This window comes from Canis lupus, chromosome 27, assembly GCF_003254725.2.
Source record: "Canis lupus dingo isolate Sandy chromosome 27, ASM325472v2, whole genome shotgun sequence".
Classification (NCBI taxonomy): Eukaryota; Metazoa; Chordata; class Mammalia; order Carnivora; family Canidae; genus Canis; species Canis lupus.
Window position 1 is genome coordinate 15,632,269 of NC_064269.1, and position 17,501 is coordinate 15,649,769.

General features: G+C 38.7%; 1 protein-coding gene across 1 annotated transcript in view; it reads left to right on the forward strand.

Annotated features, from left to right (window-relative positions):
• Nucleotides 1-16,458: 16,458 nt before the first annotated feature.
• SYT10 (synaptotagmin 10) overlaps nt 16,459-17,501 on the forward strand; it is a 67,679-nt gene continuing 66,636 nt past the window's right edge. The window contains exon 1 of the mRNA XM_025455578.3: nt 16,459-16,665. Within this exon, the coding sequence (XP_025311363.1) occupies nt 16,515-16,665 (151 nt within the window). The 5' untranslated portion in view covers nt 16,459-16,514. The remainder of the gene's footprint in view (nt 16,666-17,501) is intronic.

Here is a 17,501-nt window from a genome sequence, read left to right on the forward strand (position 1 = left end):
TTGTTTGTTTGTTTATTTATTCATGAGAGACACACAGAGAGAGAGGTATAGATACAGGCAGAGGGAGAAGCAGGCTCCATGCAGGGAACCCCACGTGGAACTCAATCCCGGATCTCCAGGACCATGTCCTGGACTGAAGGCGGCGCTAAATCACTGAGCCACCGGGTCTGCCCTGAAATCATCTTTTATGTTATATCTAATATATAGTTCACATGTACATCTTTGTTTCTGCAGTTACACTTTATAAAAATCACTATTATTTGTTCATTTTATTCCAAACTACAAACATTGGGACAATATCATTGGCAGGCACATTGATATTTCATTATGAGGGTAGGCACAGAGTGATATTAATTTCTGGCAGTTCTTAAAATTTTCTGTAGGTCATGGCTATCTTCCATGAAATTCTAATATAAAATTATAGGAAAATATGCTTCTACAAGCTCCTAAGTTGTGTTAAGATTCATCCTAAATGTAAGAGGTATGTTCCATCTCTTTAGTGACACGTTCAGGCTACAATTTCTTACATAATATTGTAGGAAGAAGAATCCTAACCCTTCTATATAATAGCATTCCAACTATAATATCCAGTAATAATTCATTTAGTTCCTTCTTTGCTCAAACATAGAGCATGATCTTTCCATTTCAACACCATATATTAAAAAATAGTTAACTCTGAATGCAGACTTATACTTTTTGACATCTGCAGTATCCCCAGATCCTGAGATAATACCTGATGGAAAAGAGGATTCAATTAATTAAAATTTTTTTTAATATAACAGATATAATTCACACACCATAATATTAACTCTTTTAAAGGTATATAATTCAGGGTTTTTTAGTATAATCACATAGATGTAAAAATATTACCACTAGTATAATTTTAGAATATTTTTATCACCCCACCCCAAAAAAACCCATATCCATTTGAAATCATTTCCCATTCCTTCATTTTTGTCTCTTACAAAACTCTGAGAGCCAGTAATCTACTTTCTATCTCTATGGATTTGTGTACTCTGAACATTTCCTATAAATAGAATCCTATAATATATGGTTTTTGTGATTGGCTTTTTTCACTTAGCACAATATTACAGGTTCATCCATGTTGTGTTACATCAATACTTCATTTTTTTAAGGATTTTATTTATTTATTCATGAGAGACACAGAAAGAGAGGGAGAGAGAGAGAGAGAGAGAGGCAGAGACACAGGCAGAAGGAGAAGCAGGCTCCATGCAGGGAGCCTGATGTGGGACTCAATCCCAGGACTCCAGGATCACACCCTAAGCCCAAGGCAGACACTAAACTGTTGAGCCACCCAGGGATCCCCACTTCATACATTTTTATTACCAGGTATATGCCAGTATAAAGCTGTATCATATTTTGTTTATGCATTCAGAGTTGATGGATATTACCACTTTTTGGCTATTAGGAATAATGATGCCATGAATATTAACATACAATTTCCATGAATATTAACGTACAATATTTTGTGTATGAACATGCTTTCAGTTCTTTTGGGTAGATTCCTAGGAGTGGAATTCCCAGTCATAATGGTAACCCTAAGTTAAACATTTTGAGGAACTTCCAAACTGTTTTCCAAAATGGTTGCACCATTTACATGCCTTACTTATTTTGTTCACTGCTGTATCTCCAGGACTTAGAAGACTACCTGGTAGGTCTCATTCATATTGAATGAATGAGCAGAGTTTTCCTACTTATTAGCAAGTTCTCACTGTAACAAATTAGTGCCAAGCACTTATTTAAAAGAAGAAGCTGTAAGAAGGCATTCCTAATCTCGTTGTCAAATGACAATCTCATAGTTAATCTCATAGTTAAAGCAGAAAGGAAACTCAAATAGTTTCTAACAATTCAGGAGCACATTGTCTCAAGGAATAATCTAACATCATTTATTGTCAAGAATATAGTAATTACACATTCAAAGTAACTGACAGATATACATTCATGATTTATTCATAATTAAAACAACTGATAAGTTCAGTTGGTTAGTGTATATGACAATGAAACCAAGATGATAAATTTGAAACCCATAAAAGGAGGTTTTCTATTTGTTTATGCACTAGCTACATATTATATTCTTTTCCCTTGGTGACTTAACAGTGCCAAAGAGTAAGTTGAATGTAATTACATCAGCAGAAACCATTAGCTTTACTAGACAAGGTGCTTTGAGTTTGTTGACCATTTCAAGAGATCCATCTGCAATCATACAATATTCAGGTGTAAATATTCAATATTCAAGGGTAATATTTACCCTGTGTACTCTGGATACTTGAGTTAAAAAACAAATCAGAAGCATGTTCCTATTTTAAATTCCTAGCAAATTCATTGTGTGCCCTCATTTACTATGAACTCTCCTAAGAGCTATGCATGTGGATCCACAACATAGAGACTCCTTAATTATTAGACATTGATGCGTTGCTGTAGTTTGAACACCAGGCTGGCACTTATTTCATTTGAAACAATCACTGTGCTGAAAGAACACTAAAATCACTTAAATATAAGTACAATTTGTTTTCTTAAGTAATGTCAAGTGTAAAATACAAGCTCACATGGAGAAATAATTTTAATTTCATATTGAGATTAAGATATTATTTAAATTTATTTTGAGATAGTGTAGAATATAATGAAATGCATTTCAAAGCAAAGCATTTAGGAAAGATATGCATGGATGTTCTTATGATCAAGATGAAGAAATGTGAGCTCTAGGAAAGTTTAAAGGAGACTGTAAGACCACCATTTATTGAATTCCTATAAAATATTCAGCACTGGGATCTCAGCTTTACATACATTATCTCACTTAATCTTCACAACATAAATAAAGTGTCCTAATCCTCAATTTATGGAAAACAATTCTGAGGTTTTAGAAGCGTTGTTGCTTAAGAATGCTAAAGGAGTAAGCTGGGATTTAAGCCTACAATGTCTCTAGAGCCCAGCTCTTAACTACCAAACTATAATACTTTCTTCCAAAAACTATAATCTTAAAAGAAGCTCTTTTTTTAAACTTCAGATTTATTCTAAACAATATTATTTTTATTATATAAATTTTTTTATATTACAACAGTAAAACATAGTAGCTGAAAATGTATATAATATGCATAAACTAGAGAATGAAAATAAAAAGAATCCAATTGTATCCATGTTCAGAGTCCAACTGCAGAGAACCGAATCCTTTCTGCCAGTGTAAATCAAAAGAAATTTTACTATCAAATAACTAACAGAATTATTGCAAAGGTGAAGAAACAAATTCTAGGTTGTGCTTTCAGAAATGAATCCTGCTGCCATACCACAAGTAACTATTGATTCTTCAAGAGATGTTGAATGCCAACCATCACAGTCACCATGCCCAGCATTTGACTTAACCACTGTGAGCATTTTGGTACTTTTTTGTTACTTGTTCTTACTATTTATAAATCAGTAAGTTTGTACCTACTTCTCTATAATCTGATTATTTTTATTGAATAGTTGAATGATTTCAATTTTATGGATATATACAATTGATCTAATAAGTCCCCCATTTACAAATGCAGATTATTATAACAATATAACATGTTTTATTTTTTTAATTTTTTAAATTTTTTATATAACAAGTTTTAACATTATAAATGTTTCAATAAATATTTTTGTGGCTAAATCAATGAACACATTTATGATATCTTCCTTAGGATACACTGTTAGAAGGGAGTTTCTAAGTGAAGTATGCAAAACTGTAAAGCTGTTAAATAATTTAGAGAAAGATGGTATCAATTTATTTTACCAGCAGTGTATACAATTACTCAGTTTTTTTTTTTTTTTTTTTTTTTTTTTTTTTTTTTTTTTTTTTTTCTTTTCAATTACTCAGTTTTGCCCAAAATCTGGACTACACTGGACTTTATCATTTTTTAAAAGATTGTCACATTGATAAACTTTGTGGTTACTTGACTATTAATAAAGTTATTTTTACATGTTAATTTGTCATGTGTATAGCTTCTTAAATTCATGTTTCCTACTTCATGTTTCCTACTTCATTAAAATTGAGCTTCTGTTTTAATTTATTTGTAAGAGGTGTTTTATTATTAAGATATTATTATTATTATTATTATTAGCCTTTTTTATTGCATATATGCCACACACATTTTTCTCAATTTTTACGATGCTTTTTCAATATATTTTTGTACTAATGTTATGGTCTCAATTTTTATAACTAGAAATTCTCTAAAGGAATCTTTATTTTATAAATAATTTTAAATATTTAGGTTTCAAAATTAAATAAGCTCCATGATGACAAATCAGCATTTTCATAAAATACAACAGCTTTGGTGAGGTCTAATTCCCATACCAGAATACTCACATTTTAAAGTATATAACTCAGCAGTCTTAGTATATTCATAGAGTTGTGCAAACACTACTACTATATAACTTTGGAACATTTTCAAATGAAAATGGAGAATCCCCATCTCTATTAGGAGCCACTCTGCATTCTCTAGCTCTCTCCACACACAGACCCTAGAAGCCACTAATTTACCTTCTGTCTCTATGTATTCTGTATTCTGGACTTTGATACAAATCACTATCATATAATATGTCCTCTATTGTGACTGGCTTCTTAAAACAATCTTAATTTAGGGTTCATGCATGCTGTAGAATGTATCAATAATGTATTCCTTTTTATTGCCAAATAATATGCCATTGTATAGATATATTATCAATTAACAGACATTACCATTTTTTGGTTACTAGAAATAATGCTGCTTGAACAGCAGTAGATGCATTTTTATGTGAACATACATTTCCAATTCTCTTGAGTAGATACTAAGTAGTGAGCTAATAATACCAAATAGAAAGTTCCAAACTGTTTTCCAAAGAGGCTGCACCAATTACATTCCTACCACAAATGTATGAGAGTTCTAATTAGTCCATTTTCTCCAATACATGTTTATCTTTTTAGTTATAATTATCTTACTTTGAAGTGGTATATTATTGTGGTTTTAATATGCATTTCCCTAGTGGCTAATGATGTTGAACATCTTCTCATAAACTTATTAACGATTTTTATTTATTCTCTGGAGGAATATCTATCCAAATCATTTGCCTATTTTTTAACTGCGTTATCTTTTTGTTGTTGACTTGTAAGAGTTCTTTATATTTTCTGGATAAAAATCCTTTATTATATATGTTTTGCAATATTTTCTCCAAACACATGCGTTGCTTTTTCACTATCTTAATAATTTTCTTTGAAGCACAAGTTTTAATTTTCATTAAGTTCAATTTAGGTTTTTCTTTTGTGGATTTAGCTTTTGGTGTCCTATTTTAAAAATCGTTATCTAATCTAAGGTCACAAATATATACTCCTACATTTTCTTCTAAAAGGCTTATAATGTTAGCTCCTACATTTAGGCCTATGATCCACTATGAATTAATTATTGCGTATGATGTGTAAAAAAGGTCCAACTTCATCCTTTCACATATGGATACCAGTGTCCCAGCCCATTTGTTGAAAATATTATTCTTTTCCCATTGGGGTTCTCAGTTCTAGTCCATTGATCTATACAAGTACCTCGCTGTCTGAATTACACAGAGCTTTTAGTTTGAAAATGGGAGGTGTGAATCTCCCAACTTTCTTCTTTTTCAAGATTATTTTGATAATTCTGAGTGTATTACAATGCCATATAAATTTTAAGATCATTCTATCAAATTCTGCAAAAAAGGCAGCTGTGATTTTTATGTGGATGGTATTAAATCTGCAGGTTGTGATACCTGGGTAGCTTAACGGTTGAGTGCCTGCCTTTGGCCCAGGGTGTGATCCTTGAGTCCCAGGATCAAGTCCCACATCGGGCTCCCTGTATGCAACCCGCTTCTCCCTCTGCCTGTGTCTCTGTCTCTGTGTCTCTTATGAATAAATAAAATCTTTTTAAAAATCTGCAGGTCAATCTTTTGATCCATAAACACAATACTATTCATTTATTAAACTCTTCTTCAAATTCTTTCAGCAAAGTTTTGCAGTTTTCAGGGTTCAGGTCTTGTGCTTCTGTTAAATTCATTCTTAAATATTTTATTCTTTTGATGTTATTACAAATGAAACTGCTTGCTTAATTTCATTTGGAATATTCATTGCTAGTGTATAGCAACGCAGTCTTTTAAAGTATTGGTCTTGTATCCTGCAATCTTGCATAACTCATTTATTAGCTGTGATAGTTTTGATATGGATTCCTTAGGATTTTCTATATAGAAGATCATGTCCTCTGTAAATAGAGATAAGTTTTATTTCCCCTTTTCAATCTGGGTGCTTTTTATTTCATTTTCTTGCCTAATTTCTCTAGCTAGAACCTCCAGCACAATGTTGAATAGATATGGCAAGAGTGGACATCCTTATGGTTTCCTGATCTTAGGAGGAAAGCTTGCTTTCAGTCTTTCACTGTTAGTATGGTGTTAGCTGGCGTTTTTCATGGGTTTGTTATCAGCTTGAGCAAATCCTCTTTTATTCCTAGTTTGTTGAATGTTTTTATTATGGAAGAATCTTGGATCTATCTTTTTGAAGTCTATATTAAGCAGCCAGTATTCAACACTGATAAATAAAACATGTAACCAAATTACATTACTACAATTTAGGTTTTAAAAAATGGTGTTATCCTGAAGTTCTCTGCTTTTTGCAGTAGCATATGAATTGATTTTGAAGTCAGTCCAAAAAGAAGCAATCCCAAAATATTCTGAGTAAATATAACATTCTGAAAATTAGTGATAATCCTATAAAAACAACTACTCAAAAAACAGTATACTCCTTATTTTATAGGCACATTCTATGTTCTAGCACTAACTGTTTAATGTTTGGAGCCAAGAATGCTACAAATGCTTCTGCAGAAAATGTATTCAACAAATTAAAACTGAACTTTTATAAGAATGATAATAATCATCAGAAATTTATTTCTATTCTATTTTTTTATTAAAAATTTTATAAAGATTTTATTTATTTGAAAGAGAGACAGAGATAGTGACAGAGATAGCTAGAGAGAGCACAAGTGAGGAGAGGGAGAAGCAGACTTCCCACTGAGCAGGGAGCCCAATACGGGCTCCATCCCAGGACCCTTAGAGCATGACCAGAGCCGAAGGCAGATGCTTAGCTGATTGAGCCACCCAGGCACCCCCAGAAAGTTATTTCTAATATTCAGCCAAAGTTATCTTCCTAGAATTTACACCATTTCAACTAGTGCTACTCCAAAGAGTAAACACAACAACTTAATCATTTCTTCTGCTGGGAAAAGTATACCTAACATTAGGAGAATTGGTTCTAGAGTACCAAATTAGAATTGCTTTTTTTCTAGGCAAGCTTTCTTCTAAGATTATATAGTAGAAAAAAAAGTTGCTAAAAACTTACAAACTGTTCATTTTATCATATACAAATTGCATGAGTATTTGTTCAATTAATGCATAAATTGTAATCATGGTAATTTACAAAACATCTGATCACTATATCCTTCCTTTGGAACTTCCCAAAATAATCAGCGAAGCTTCAACTTTCTGACACTTAAGAATTGGCATAGTGCATTCTCAGTGACTCTTTCAAACTTGTCAGTCCCAGGAAAAGCCTACTTAGAAGCTGTTGTACAGTTTCCTTTAGTCCCTAAAAAGCTACACTGTTTCACTGCTACTCTGCCCATCATAGTTCTCAGTTCTGGAAGGTAGTGGGTAAAAAAAGTTAGAGAGACCTCGCTCTCATGGAGTATGTACTCTAGTATGCGGAAGATGGATTGTGAACACATACACAAGCAAGATAATTTCAAGAGGGGTACTGCTACAGAGATAATAGAATATTCTAATATGATGTGGAACAACTGGAATGTCCTCAATGAGTGGAAAGTGGAGGAGAGCATCTTCTAAAGAGGTATTTTAGGAATGTTAAGGATGTGCTTGTGAAATATATCACTTATCTCTTGAGAAAGATGTATTGTTACTTTTTAAGGCGTTTTTTGGCCTCCATTTGTTTTATGAATGAATGTCAGTTTGAGAAAAGCCTTGATGAGAAGTGATAGATTATAACTTGTTTACATATCAAGGAATCCTAATCCAAAGAATGATGATAACTTGTATTTGTATAGTACGATAGTTTTTATAGCATTTTCACATCTGTTGCGTCTATTGAGCCTCAGGACAATCCTTTGATAGAAAGTAAAACATACTGTTATTCTAAGGTTTAAAAAAGAAAAACTAGGTTCAAAGAGTTTGATTAAGCTATGTATCACACAGTTGGCAAATGATGGAATTTAGGCCAAAACTAAGGTTTTCTACCTAATTTAACTAACACCCTCAAACTTTTGTTATTTTAGATTGGTTATTTGAACTGACCAGGTATGATTATTGGGAAACTCACTTGTGGTATAAATTCTTAGGAATACTTCTTTGATTTTAAAGGGGATCCATAGAACAATGATTCTCAATGTATGGTCCCTAGACAAGCAGCACTGTCACCTGGGAACCTGCAAATGCAAATCCTCAGACCCTCACTTCAGACCTACTGAATCAGAAATTCTGGGAGTAGGGCCCAACAATTTGTGGGCCCTAAATTATGTTCCACACATACTTTAGCAGCCTTCTAGGTGATTTTGATACATGCTATGGTTTGAACTTAACTAATTTAAAAGATAAGTCATGGCTATCTCCATATTCTTGTTTTTTTAATTGAAAATAAATATGTTTCGGATGCCTGGGTGGCTCAGTGGTTGAGCGTCTGCCCTTGGCCCAGGGCATGATCCTGGAGTCCTGGGATCGAGTCCCACATCGGGCTCCCTGCATGGAGCCTGCTTCTCTCTCTCTGCCTATGTTTCTGCCTCTCTCTTGTGTCTCTCATGAATAAATAAATAAAATCTTTAAAACAAATAAATATATTTAACTTTTAATTTGAACTTCATTTATATACACAGATAAAATTATTATATAGATAAAAATTTACAAAAATGTATAAATATGACTATTTAATTCATGTTTATTAGGGAAGTTTGGAAAAAAATCACACAAAATAGTGACAAGAATTTGTAACATCTATTTTTGTAAACAAGAGATAAAAAAATAATAATATTACATATATTCCTGGTAGAAATGTGATTTTTTTAAAAGATTTTTTATTCATTTACTCATGATAGACACAGAGAGAGAGAAAGAGGCAGAGACACAGGCAGAGGGAGAAGCAGGCTCCATGCCGGGAGCCCAATGCGGGAATCGATCCTGGGACTCCAGGATCGCACCCCGGGCCAAAGGCAGGTGCCAAACTGCTGAGCCACCCAGGGATCCCCAGAAATGTGATTTTTAAGGTGATTTCATATATCAGAATTCTCTTCCTTGGGAATCTAGATCAAATAAATACAATTCTTAGTATGTAAGTAAATATTACAAGGTTTACTACAACATGCACTATATATTATACATATACCACGACTCTATGGAGAAATCCACAGTGGTAAATAACTGAAAGTAAAGTAAATTCCTATCCATGGAAAAATAGTTGAATAAATTAGGGTATATCATCACATTGAATAATTTACAGCCATTTAAAATTATTAGTTAAAGCTACCCAAGTGAACTAGAGAGACTGTCATTATACTTGGGAAAAAACTGCACCTTTTTGGAAGGTAAACGATGACAGAACACCTATGTATACAATACACATGTCCACTCGTACACTTACTTAATTATATGAGAGAGGAGAAGAATATGACAAAACACATTCTAAGTTCTTAAATGGCATAACTATTGGGGTAGGGACTGCTTGCTAATATGAAGTAGGTAAAAGTCATGATTTTATCATTATACACTTTTACCAATTACAGCTGTCTGGCTGAATAGCCCTTTAATCTCCTCCTGCCCACCCTATGAGCACGTCATAAGGATAGGTAAGAAGTAGCATACTACAATAGTTAAGAACCTAAATTCTGCAACCTTAATGCCTTAGTCCAAATCCAGACTCTACTAACAATGGCTGGATAGCCTAAGAAAGGCTACTTAACCTCTTGTGGCTCTTTTCATACCTGTAAAATGAGAACATAGCAGTATCTATCTCACAACCTTGCTGTAAGAACTAAGTAAGTTAATATCGGGGCACATGGGTGGCTCAGTCAGTTAAGCGTCTGACTCGATTTTAGCTCAGGTCATGATCTCAGGGTCGTGAGATCAAGTCCCACATCAAGCTCTTCCCTGGGCATGGAGACTGCCTAAGATTCTCTCTCCCTCTCCCTCTACCCCTCTTCTTTCCCTTTTCCCCCACTCTAAAAAAGAGAGAGAGAGAAAAAGGAAGGATTTAAGTAAGTTAATATATGTACAAAGCCTAGTACTATGCCTATCACTGTTCTAAGTGACAATGTGAGTTAGTATAAGTTACTTATATGAGTTAGTATGACTTAATACTGTAACAATTAGCTTACAAAGTATTTAGTATTTAGCTTACACATCAAACAAAAACTATATTATTATTATTATTATTATTATTATTATTATTATTATTATTAAACCATGTATAGAATATACATAACCGGCCTAGTACAAAGCAGGTATTCAAAAGTTAGTGTATTTTCCTAAGATACAAAGGACCATCGCCTTCCTTCTCAAAGGATACATTCCACTACTATCACTCACTCTTCCTTCTCATCCCTCTTCTCTCAACTTCCCTGGGAATAGAATAGTTTATTAGTTTCTACTATATCCTATTATTTCTTAAACAAGTAATAAAGGCTTTTATTTCTGATAGTCAAAGGGAAAGAGGGTTAACAAAAGACATACATTAATTTATCAGTAAATATTGAGTGATTTATTATTGCTGGCAGAGTGAAAGCTCATGAAAAGAGCAGTGATGAGAGACAAAAGGTTTTCTACTGACCAGTTTATATCAGATTGATTGTTTAGTGTAAATTATGTTATGTGCTACAAAGGAGAAATGTAGAATGAAGAGAAAGCACAAGTCAAAGAATTCAGAAAAGAATACAGAAAGTAGGCAGAGGTCAGGTCACCGAGGGCTCTGCAGGTCACATCCAAGGTGTTCGATGTTGCTACAGCACAAGAGGAAGGCACTGAAAGTGACATAAATCAGAATTGCCTTTTTAAACAGTTAGACATGATGGATTGAAAACGTACGTGTGTTCCTGTCTGTCCTAGAAAGACACTAAGATGACAATAGAGCAATAAAAAGCTATAAACTCAAAAGGACAGAAAGAATAGGGAAGGACACAGGAGATGACACAAGGACAGAAGCTGTCAAATGGTTTACAAGATGGAAGCAGTGAAGGAGTAGTGACTTCTTGCTGAGCAAAGGCAACTGAAACCTCCAGAGGCAGAAGGTACGAGAGACCAGTGCTTCACTTGACAGAATCTCAGGACAACTCAGAAATGGAAGTAGCTCTTACTGACTCTGCAGAGGATGGCAGTAGAGGGAAAGGCTAAAAATGCAGGGAGTGTCATTCTGAAGGTGTCTAGAGTTTTAAGCCTTCATCTGCACAACCCCTGTGGTCAGGTGATTACCCTTCCCCAAGTTTCCAAGTAAAATAGTTCTTCCCTGGAGATACCAAACCTAAGACCAAAACTAGAAGAGGTCAGAACCATAAGAGGCCCAACTGGAAAATAAAAGCAGGTAGACTTTAATTATTGCCCCATAACCCTAATAAAAGATTAGATAGTCCCTCTCTGATATTTGGGGATGCTCCAATTCAAAACACCCTGACTCACCCTGCAGTGAAGAACCTGGTTTATTATTTTTTTTAAGATTTATTTATTTATTCATTCATGAGAGACACAGAGAGAAACAGAGAGGCAGAGGGAGAAGCAGGCTCCACACAGGGAGCCTGATGTGGGACTTGATTCTGGGTCTCCAGGATCACACCCTGGGCTGAAGGCAGACCTAAACCGCTGAGCCACCCAGGGATCCCAAGCCCCTGGTTTAAAGCCTAATACACTTGGGGCTTCAACTCCTTATCTTTGTGGTATTTATATTTCATTATTTAGGTGAGCAAACAGCTGAGAAAATCTTACAACATGAAAATGAATAATGACAAAACAAAACAAAGTTATTCAGAGAAAAAAGACACAAGACAGAAGCAGGGGAGGGGAGTTAAAAATATATAATTAATATGATCAAATCAATAAGCACAGACTATATATCCAAGAAATAAGAAAAAACAGTAAGTAAATACAAAAGTATGTATATCTTAAAACTATAATAGCTGAAATTCTAATGATTAGATAGAAGGCTCAGAAAAGAAAGCTAAGGAAATCTTCCAAAACTTAGAGCACAAGGAGTAGGGGTGATAGAGATGGAAAATAGTAGAGAAACAAAAATTAGAGATTCCAGTCTGGCATTCAAAAATTCAACATAAATGAGTTCCAGAAAAGAACTACACAGACACAGAGAAGGCAGAGGATTACTGAAGGAATAAGTCAATAGAATTTCTCAAAATCAAAGGATTCAAAACTGAGTCTGTATAAAGCATTCACTGAGTATCCATCGGGATGAATGAACAAAGTGAGCACAATGGAAAGAGAAAAGACAACAAACCTTCCAGAACAATGAATCAGGCTGATCAAAGGGTCTGGAGTCAGAATAGAAATGGACTTCTCAATAGCAATACCCATCCATGCAAAGCAGAAGTCGGGTCATTTTACCAGGTGGGAGTGAGTGGTGATGCCACTCTCCAAATTTAGGAATACAGAAGCAGGCCCAATATACAGGCAATTAGAACTAGGTTCACATGAATCTGAACTGTAGAACACAGAAAAGTAAGGTAGGAAAGCTTTAAGTAAGTTAAAATTTAATACTTGTCTCTCATATTCATCCAGACTGAGCTCAGCTATTCTATTTCCTCATTTACCTCCCTTCTTTGTGTGCCTGTCATGGGGATCGAGTCTCATTTGAAATTATAGACTCAGGAATGATTTCCAAATTCCCCTTACCTTAGGGAGATCTCTACCCAAGAAGATAACTCCCTCCAGATTTTGAAAGAGCCATGGAAAGGGGAAAAAGACTTGAGAGAGGACTGAACAAGCAGGGAAATCCTAGTGTTCACCCTTTAGAATGACTTCTCCAGAGTCTGGCTTAGCTTACTTAGATCGGAGTGCTTATGGGCTCTTCATACTAATTCCTCCTCTACTTAATGCAGAGATCATTCAGAAGGAAGCTAGCTATGTCAGAGACCTACCTGACTATCGATGTCTCATATATCACTTAGTGTAGCATCTGGTGCTTAGTAAAAGCAGTCTAACCTGCTTTCCCCTTCTTTACTGTTTCAGCAACTCCTTCAGAGTGTGTGTGGGGAAGTAAGTGCAAATCTGTATTGCTTGGTTTACTTGATGGGCAGGCTCTTAGTTGAAATAGTTCACAAAAACATTTTACAGATTGTGAATTGCAATTCCTGTCATCTTCTCTTTTAGCATTGAAATAGTGACCCACCTTGAATGCAGTTTCTACACTTCCCATACCTCTTACGGGAGCTGTTAATAAGTGACAAGAAAAACTGGTTTGATTCACCTGCTAATGAGCTGTATGAGATGATCTAAAGAACAAAGGGAAAAAAAAAATCAAAACCTTAGGGTATTAATTTTAGGTGAAAGCAAAACTATTTCAGACAAATAAATTCAGGAAAATAAATATACAAGTGAAATGAGCTCTGCTTGTTGTGGAAACACAGGTAAGGGTAGCAACAGGCCAGGAACAGCATAAACAAATATGAAGAGAGTTATTTTCAAAATTTGTTTACCTAATAACATTTAACACCAAAATCAAACATAAAAGGGTCATGAGAAAGACCTGCATTACTCCACTTAAGCAATTAGAGTCTGCAAGTAGTATAGAGATAAATTACTCATTTGGACTCCCACATAATCGTTTGCTCATACAGTAAATAGGAAAGAACAACATCGCATTTCAGGTTTCTTATATGAATCTGTCTAAACTGTGGAAGACTGGAAGGCAAGGACAACTGGAAAGGGTCTTATTAAAGTGTGTTATTCTGTTTCAAAGACACAGTCGATATTTAATATTTTTTGACAGTGAAATTATTTCAAAAGAGTCAATCTTATCTAAAAACCATCCAAATGAATGTGCATAAAAACAAACAAACAAAAAACAAATGAAGACTGCAGATTTTAGTTTGTCTTGATTCATGATAAAAATAGTCCTAGTTATACCAAGTGTCCTATGAATCAGGTCAAAATGATTCAACTAATGAATGCTTATCTACTGGGATGCTATGCCTAGCATTTATAGTAAATTTACCATAGTGTCCTTACACAGGAAATAATTTATCATAAACTGCCTAGCAGTTTAAAATAAGATTACGTACTCTACTAGTACAAATATGTTAACGAGGTCAGGATATTCCACTTCAGAAACAAAGATCCCCACCTAATAAAGGCTAAATCAATCTTCACGTTATAAGTGGGTACCAAACTCTGTCTCAAAACAATTTAAAAACAATGTAAATCCTGGGATCCCTGGGTGGTGCAGCAGTTTGGCGTCTGCCTTTGGCCCAGGGCGCCATCCTGGAGACCTGGGATCGAATCCCACATCAGGCTCCCGGTGCATGGAGCCTGCTTCTCCTTCTGCCTATGTCTCTGCCTCTCTCTCTCTCTCTCTCTGTGACTATCATAAATAAATAAAAATTAAAAAAAATAAATAAAAACAATGTAAACCCATTTACTGTGACCTTGCGGTACACACTTATTAACATTATTTTATAGTTGTAGCTCCAGGAGTGATTTTCACCCATTTTCATTAGAGAATTAGGACAGGTGAGTCCCAGTCCTTCATTTTACAGATTGAAAGAAGGACCTGAAGGCAGTTTCTTCAAGGCTAAGTGCAGGTGTATGTGATAGATTTGAACTTCAGAGCCCTCCCTTTTAACACCCACGCCTTGTTTTCAGGATTTCTATGCAAGAATGAGGGGCAGTCCGGGCGGCCTTTAGCTCAGGACCTGATCCAGGTGATCCAGTCTCACATGCTCTCTGCATGGAGCCTGCTTCTCCCTCTGCCTGTGTGTCTGCTTCTCTCAGGAATAAATAAATAAATAAATCTTAAAAAAAAAAAAAAAAAAGAATGACAAAGAAGATAAGTTGGGCATTTTGGTTTTAAGATTTTATTTATGCATTCGTGAGAGACACAGGGAGGCAGAGACCTAGGCAGAGGGAGAAGCAGACTCCCTACGGGGAGTCCAATGCGGGCCTTGATCCCAGAACACCGGGGTCACACCCTGAGCTGAAGGCAGCCGCCCGCCCAACCACTGAGCGCCACCCAGGTAGGTGCCCTAAATTGTGCATTCTCAATTGCCAATTACGATTAATCAACAGTGAGTATTAATATAAATAACATTTCCCTTTACAAAATGAGTTTTTTTTTAAAGTACAAATTAAAGGCAATAAATTAAAATCTGACTATTCACTATGCATAAATTAAAAAAACCCAGACCCTGAATTGGGTAAACAGGAAACCCACGTTATGGTGAATTTCAGAGATAGCCATAAAAAGAACTGTGGGATACATTTTGCCTCTAGACCATCATCAGTTAGAAATCTTTTTCCTTTTTCTTTCAAATATTTATGTATTTATTCATGAGACAGAGAGAGAGAGAGAGGCAGAGACACAAGCAGGCTCCACGCAGGGAGCCCGACGCGGGCCTCGATCCCGGACACGACCTGAGCCAAAGGCAGGTGCCCAACCGCTGAGCCACCCAGGTGTCCCCATCAGGAGTCATTTAAAACACGCTTTCCAGGCACACCTTTCTTTACCGTACAGACGTCTGACTTGGATGTTCATTGATCCTTTTTTTTTTTTTTTTTTCTTAAATTTAACTTTTTCCGCTTGTGTTCAGTGGAGTCCCAGCGGTTCAACCCGCGAGCGCCGCACAGGTGTGGAGCCAAGTTGGCGGGGCCGCGGGCTGCGGGGCGCGGGGGGGCGGGGCTGCCGCTGGGGAAGGGCCGCGGAAGACCAGGTCCGCCCCCCCCCCCCCCCCCGCCCTGCGCCGACACCCCGGCCTCGGGGCCGCCCCTCCTCCGGCGCCAACTCCAGCCCCGGCTGCGCGCGGAGGGGGCGCTGCGGGGCGGCGGGGCCCGCGCGGGGCTGCGATTGGACGCGCGGCCGCCGGGCGCCGGGAGAGGAGGGGGGCGTCCTAGCGAGCCGAGGCCCCGGCATTCTTACGCCCCCCGGCCCCCGCCCTCCCCTGGCGCTCCGGGCCGGGCCTCCCTCCCTGCTCGTCCCGCCTGCCTGGCGCGGCGGGAGAGTTGGCGCGAGCCTCGCCGCCGCCGCGGTGCCCCGCGCTCCCCGCTCCCCGCTCCCCGCTCCGCGCTCCCCGCTCCCCGCTCCGCGCTCCCCGCTCCCGCCGCAGCCGCGCGCGCATGGGGCCGACCCGCGGGCCCTGAGCTGCGCCTCGCAGCACCGCGCTGCCCGCCCGCCCGCCGCCCCGCGGGCGCGCGATGGCTTAGGGCGCCCGAGCAGCCAGCCTCGAGGCGACGGGAAGGGGCAAGAGGACGGCCCGCGGGGGGGTCGAGGCCACAAGATGAGTTTCCACAAGGAGGACGGAGTGAGCAGCCTGTGCCAGAAGGCGCTGCACATCGTCACCGAGCTGTGCTTCGCGGGCCAGGTGGAGTGGGAGAAGTGCTCGGGCATCTTCCCCCGGGACAGGGGCAGCCAGGGCGCCAGCAGCACAGGTAACCGGGGCGGCCTCGGAGGGGCGCGGCGCCTCCCTACCTGGCTCCGAGTGTCCGCTCGGCTCCCGAGACCTCGGCCGTGGGCCGCTCGCGACGCGCCTCCGGGTCTCCGCCCGCCCGGCTGCGCCCCCGCGCCCCGCGCCCCGCGCCCCCCTCTGGCCGGGGAAGCGGCCGGACCCGGGACTCCCCGCGCGGAAGCCAAGACCCTTCCTTGCAAATAGGGCTGCCCGGGACTGCGGGAGCAGACAAGGTTCCCGGGAGGGGTAACTGGCGGCTGCAACCTGTCGGGCTGTTGACAGCGCCCAAGCCCCCTTAGCAAGTAGGATTTTTATAGGGCTTCTTGGCAACGGTGGCGAAACAGCAGCAGAGCTTATCGATCCAGTTTTTTGGGGGGTGGGGGACGGAAACCAAGGCTCGAGTCACGTTTCATAAAGTGGAAGAAAGAGGAGGAGATTGTAAATCCTTTCCAGAGACACCCCCAGCGCACGGGCATCCTCCCTCTCCGTTCAGGAAAGTTGCTAAGAAATGGGATGGGATGGAGAAGGACATGGACCGCCAGAAATCTGGGGGGTGCGGGGTTGGGAAGAAGCCCCAGGAGACCCCAGGAGACCGGGTTTTCTCGGCGGATGGGGGCAACCGCATCAGAACTCCTGGTGGGTCGCGCGCTTGGGTAGGGTTTTAACCACATGCGCAATGTGTGGCTTGTGCAGCGCTGCGCTTGGTCCCGCCAACGAGCGACTCCAGAGTTGCGGGCCGCGTGTGCTTTCGAGAGTGAGTCCCTTGTGAGGGTCACTTGTTGCTTTGGGAGGTCAGCGCTGGTTTCTGGATTTTCGGCA